At 34.4% G+C, this 5,456-nt stretch overlaps 1 protein-coding gene across 1 annotated transcript in view; it reads right to left on the bottom strand.

Annotated features, from left to right (window-relative positions):
- ICE2 (interactor of little elongator complex ELL subunit 2) overlaps window positions 1-5,456 on the bottom strand; it is a 21,208-nt gene that overhangs the window by 9,222 nt on the left and 6,530 nt on the right. Inside the window, exons 6-9 of the mRNA XM_009994392.1 lie at window positions 5,059-5,218; window positions 3,385-3,569; window positions 2,135-3,086; window positions 916-1,094 (exon numbers count right to left, since the gene is read on the bottom strand). Of these exons, the coding sequence (XP_009992694.1) occupies window positions 916-1,094; window positions 2,135-3,086; window positions 3,385-3,569; window positions 5,059-5,218 (1,476 nt within the window). The remainder of the gene's footprint in view (window positions 1-915; window positions 1,095-2,134; window positions 3,087-3,384; window positions 3,570-5,058; window positions 5,219-5,456) is intronic.

Genomic DNA, 5,456 nt, shown 5'->3' with positions numbered 1-5,456 from the left:
AGCAGGAATTAAAAAAAAATAAACAACAGTGCTCAGCCTCTGATAAACAAACTAAGCAGGTATTCATAGGCATTTATAAGCAGTAGATCAATAGCAAAGAGAGAGTATTTCCTCAAAATAAGATTCTGAGCATGGACTCTTAGCAAGTCATCAGTTACAAAGATCTATTTCCATTTCAACAATGCATGAGCACGTGCCAGAATGTCTGCCTACCATAATTCTGGTATTCTAGGGAGGGAGATACTACACCAAATTTTTTGAATGGTTAAGAGGACTCTTGACAAAATAATAAATTACTGAGGACTCCAGAGTAGGTTTTCCTTCTCCTGATGTTACAAGAAATACTTGAATTACACTTGCCCTTAAAGCAATTTACTCCGTAAGACAGAAGATTTGCTAAGATGTGTACCATAATCTTATCAAGCAGAATTGATAAAATCTTTTTATCTTTGAATGTGTGCTCTGCTGTCCATTCTCTCTCCTGTTTCTCTGCTTAACTAGGCATAATAGTAAGGCTGAATGCTGCTTGAAAGTATTTATGAACATGAAGATTCTCAGAGCCTTGGCCAAAAACCTAATTACTGCATTCACTCTTAAGAATAGTTCAAATTTACATTGGTTTACATGAGTATAAATAACCATGCATATTACTGTAATATGCAGCTGTAGCAAGAAATGCAGAAATCACACTCGCTTATGTTCTGCTCAAGTAGGTTTAAAGAAATCACAAGTTATGCTTCACTCTTCCTACAGCAAATACTTCAAGACGACACACACTGTAGAGTTACAAATAAAAGTACTAATTGTTTGACTGAAAACACTAATGCTGTGAACGACTGGGAATCTCAGTTGAGCGTAACTGTTAAAAAAACCCCAACAAAACCAAACCAAAAGAGCTAACAGCAAAATCTTTACCTTCTTAGCTTTTTTCTTTTTAAGGTATGGTGGCCATGACTTCACTTTTTGCACACTGCAACGCACAAGTAACAACAGATCATTCAGACTGAATAGCTTATACACGAGGTTGCTATCCTGAGGTGCTTCATAATCTGAAGGGTCTTCTTCAAGCATCTGAAGTTCACTGGGCAGCTTCTCTATAGAAAATAAATAAACAGAAAATTACAAGCTTACACGTTCTTTAACATAATGCTAACTAGTTCTTTTCTCTTGCAGTAGATTTTTGAATTTATTTTTTTAATACAACCTGTTTTGTTTCCCAAAATTTTGGAGTGAAAATAATCTCATTAGGCACAAGAAGTTACTTAAGCATAAAGGAAGCCCTTAAATTTAAAAAATCCACTATCACTTTTAGAACAATAATTTAAAAATATCCCACATATTTTATTCTAATAATTTTATTTCTTACACAGAGCTGTGAGATTCTGTTCTTGTTCAAAGGCTGGTTTTAAGGCACAATCACTAGGCACAAAGGAGACAGAAAATTTATTTACAGTGACCAACTCCTGAGAGCCATCACCCATTTAAGGTAGCATAAGTCTCTTTTCCAAAGTGAGTTTACTTCAATTCCAGTACTAGAAAATTCAAAGAAACATTCAATTTATTTAGATCTCAAAAAGTGCAGTTAGAGGTAGGCTAACAAATATCCCTGCATCCCTTAGAGATACTTTAATAAAACATTTAAACTAAACAGGAATAAACTCCAACCTGTTTCAGACATTTATTGAAAATTTGCCCATCCTGGTTTTTGTCCAGCAGATAAGTGGAAATGTCTGTCAAAACTAGAAGTACAGGTAGGTATTGCTGTAGTGCTATGAATAAATACATGTAACATTTATGCACATCTTTAAATAAACATATACTGTGTGAGACAACTAATTTCATTACCAAAAGGTTTCTTTTCCTTGCTTAAAAGCCTGTATGTAACAACTTTTTGTTTCTCTAAAGTAAAACAGTATTTCACACTCATCCCTGTGGACAAACAGCTCTCAAAATACTCCCTTACATGTACAGGACAGTAGCTCTCAAAAGTGAAGGCATTGTTAAAAATAGTAATAAATTAAGTCACATCCCTAAATATATTACTAGGATGTCCTTCAGATTAAAAAGAAATGTTTTTCTGATAAATTTTACTGAAAACTCGAAAGTTGACTTCTTACAGAATGAACACACTTACTCTTTGGCACTCCCTGAAAAAGCCAAGTCCAGGTGTTTCTAGATGAGACGCTGGTGTTTGGGGCAGGGCCTGGCACAATTTCTGTGCTGGGAGTGAGAAACTGTTTTGGAGACTGAGGCACCTGGGCTGGTGCAACACTGGAATTATCACAGCTCACTGCTGGCTGCTCATGTGATTTTTGGGAAGGTGACTTGAGAAGTTCAGTTTGCATTTTCAAAATCTGTCCAACAGGATCAAATTCTTTGGATAACTTTCTTGTAGGCTTTCTAGAGGCATTTTTTTCCTGATCCATGGTAGATGAGCAATCAGTAACGCTTGCTAGTGGAATCTGGGTGGGGGAAGGTGATTTGGTAGTCTCTGCTGAGGTATGAGGTATATTTGGTACAGCTGGTTTGCAAATATCACGTTTTTCACATTCTGTATCAATTATCAAACGTTCTTCATCTGTGTCACTACTGCATAATGAAGCATAAATCTCATTTTTTTGTGCAGCGTCAGACTCTTTATTGTCACTAACAGCATTAGACAAAATATTTAATTTTGTCTCATTGTCTGATAGTTCTTTGGTTATGACATGTGCTTTTTTCACTCCTGCCTCTTCTGAATTAAAGTTTTTATGAGACAAATGTTCTTCAGAGCTGACACAGAGAAGGTGATCTAATGATGGAAGCTGCATACTGGCACATGCTAAATCCCCTTGCTCAAAAATGGATTTTTTCTCTTCTTCATTTGTACTGTTAATGGTGGATGTATTTTTTTTCCCCATTTTTACGCCATGTGATACAACTTTAGCAGTATTACTAACTGCAGGAAAAGTACTTTCTGCTTTAGAAGTCCTTGAGAGCTTGGCAGTTGCTCCAAAAGTTTCCAGTTCTGTAACATCATCATCAAAGTCCATCCCTGTGTCATCTGGGAGAGGAATCTTTCGGTGCTGGTAGGTATCAGAAGACATCTTAACATAGGGAAGAAAAAAAATAAATTAAAACCAACCAACACCAAACCAAGAAGCAGAGTAAGTTAATGACAAATGAGAGACTGTAAAATTGAAATGCATTTTAATGAAGTAAACATTAAAGTTGAAAAGCAACAGAGGCATTTAGAGGAACTAGACAGACATTTTAAAACACAGGATCCATTAACTCAGCAGTTGAGAGATTACCAACAGAATACCTAAATTCTCCTTCATTATCACTGAACAAGTGAGTTATTTTTGGGTTAGTTTGTTTTTAAGAAAGTCTGAGGCTACATACATCCCACTGAAATAGGTTGTCTTCAGCTGGTTTGTCCATTGGTACTTCAGACACGGAAACATAAGATGTTTTAGTTGCTAGGAAGTCCATTGGAATTTCATGGAATAGCTGGTTCCTTTCTCTTACTGTCATTTCTTTTCTCAGCAGGGGTGAATCAACATAAACCACTTTAGCTAGCTTGCCACCTTTTCAAGAATGAAAAGAGATTGATTACATATAAAATTAAAGAAAAAAGGATTGTTATATAGTTTAAATGATACATCTTTTGCCCCCCAGTTATGGTCAAATCCATTTCATGTTTTCAAGTTTTAGACCAGGCTTTGTTGCTCCACTCTTTTGTTTACATCTTAATACAGTTGCACATGAAATAAATGTAGCAGTGGTACCCTGCCCAGTATCATACAGAGAGCAAAGGCACATGGTGAACTCACTGTTTCAGAAAATAAAAAATATCTGTGGATTAAAAAAATACCATTCATGCAACAAGGTGGGTTACAGGGAAGGTGGAAGGAGAGAAGAAACCCTTCAAGAAATAGTATCTAGAGCTGACATATTCTGAATGCCCTTTAGGTGTTAACTTTGGATCTAAAATTAAATTTAAAAACTGTAAAGGTGATACAAAAGGAGTCAGGTTCAATTCAATTACTTTACAGATAAAGTAATTGAATTTAGCAAAGTGCAAAACTGTAAGATATTGCAGTTGTCAGATACGTGTAACAAGAAGAAATCTATATACAACTAAAGTACAGCATTCAGATGAGTTCATCAGTTTATTCAAAGCATTTTTTTGTTGCATATTGAAAAAGTGTTCTCTGTGAACACTAATTATGATGTAAATATCCATTCCAGAAAATGTTTGCTCATAGATTTTTCATAAAACTTCAGATGTCTTTTTTAGCTTACTGAAATCAGTTCACTTGATAATTTTAATAGCTTCATGCAATTGTTCTCTTTCCAAGGAGCAGAGCTTACACTTTTGAAAAGCAAAAGGACATCTAACAGATTTTTTTTTCCTGAGTGGAAAATGCTGTATGTCCAAATTCAATGTTAATGGTGACACCTCTAGAGATTATTACTATTCTCAGTAACAAGATGGAACAAGGTGTAAAAAACTATGAAATGACCTTGCTATCAGCTTTCCTCCTTGAAAACTACAGCAATGGATTTTTAAAGTTATTTTTTATGATAACTTTGATTAAACTAAATATTTTTCTTTAAACTACAGAGGTCCCTGATGCCTTATCAAATGACAGGTGAAAACTATTAACTTCAAGTTTTTGTTCTTTAACATGCATAAACTAAATAAGTAAAATTTTATTACAATGCTTGATTGCTTAAATTAAAAATATGGAAGTATTTAAAATAAACTATTACTTTTTTCTTAGAGCTCCATTCTAGAGTGCTGCTTCTTCAGAAAAATGTAAAAATCTGAGCTTATGATTACAATTACAATTTTCCTTAACTTTAGTTTCTTTCTTTTTAAAATAAAACCAAAATTGAACTATTTTATTATTGTGTGAACTAAACCAGACTACCTTCTACCTTCCTGCAGTTGGTTTTACTGGATTTTCTAATTTCCTGTTCTTCAGTCAGCTGAAAAAGGATTATGAATATACAAAGGTCTTTATGGGGAAAAAAAAAAGGGGGTAATTTCAGTAACAAAATATACTATACCTTCAACAGGGATCATTTTAATACAAACTGGAATTTCCCACTGTTCCTTGTAGTTTAATCCATGATTATTCAGTAATGTAAATAATGAGTAATTACTTAAAACAACTTGAGGACAGTATTTCAGTGCAAGTTTTTCTGCATTTGAATCTGAACTAATATCCTAAACAGAAAAAAAAAAACAACTTTACTTTTTTAAGGTTTTTAAGACAGACACATATAAATTAATAAGAAAAAATCTAGACCAACAGGGATTAAGCCTCCCCACCTCCAAAGCCCAAATATCACCACAGTGGCAGAATTCAGAATCATACAAAAAAAGAGAGTGTGTTCCGAAGTAAGGACCTCTCTAATGTTTCATTGAAAGAACAGGGCAAGTCCCTTCAAGAGCCACTAGGTTC

This window comes from Chaetura pelagica, unplaced genomic scaffold (genome assembly GCF_000747805.2).
Source record: "Chaetura pelagica isolate M959 unplaced genomic scaffold, ChaPel_1.0 scaffold222, whole genome shotgun sequence".
NCBI lineage: Eukaryota > Metazoa > Chordata > Aves > Apodiformes > Apodidae > Chaetura > Chaetura pelagica.
Note: the sequence above shows the minus strand (reverse complement) of the source record. Positions and strands in the feature narration are given on the sequence as shown.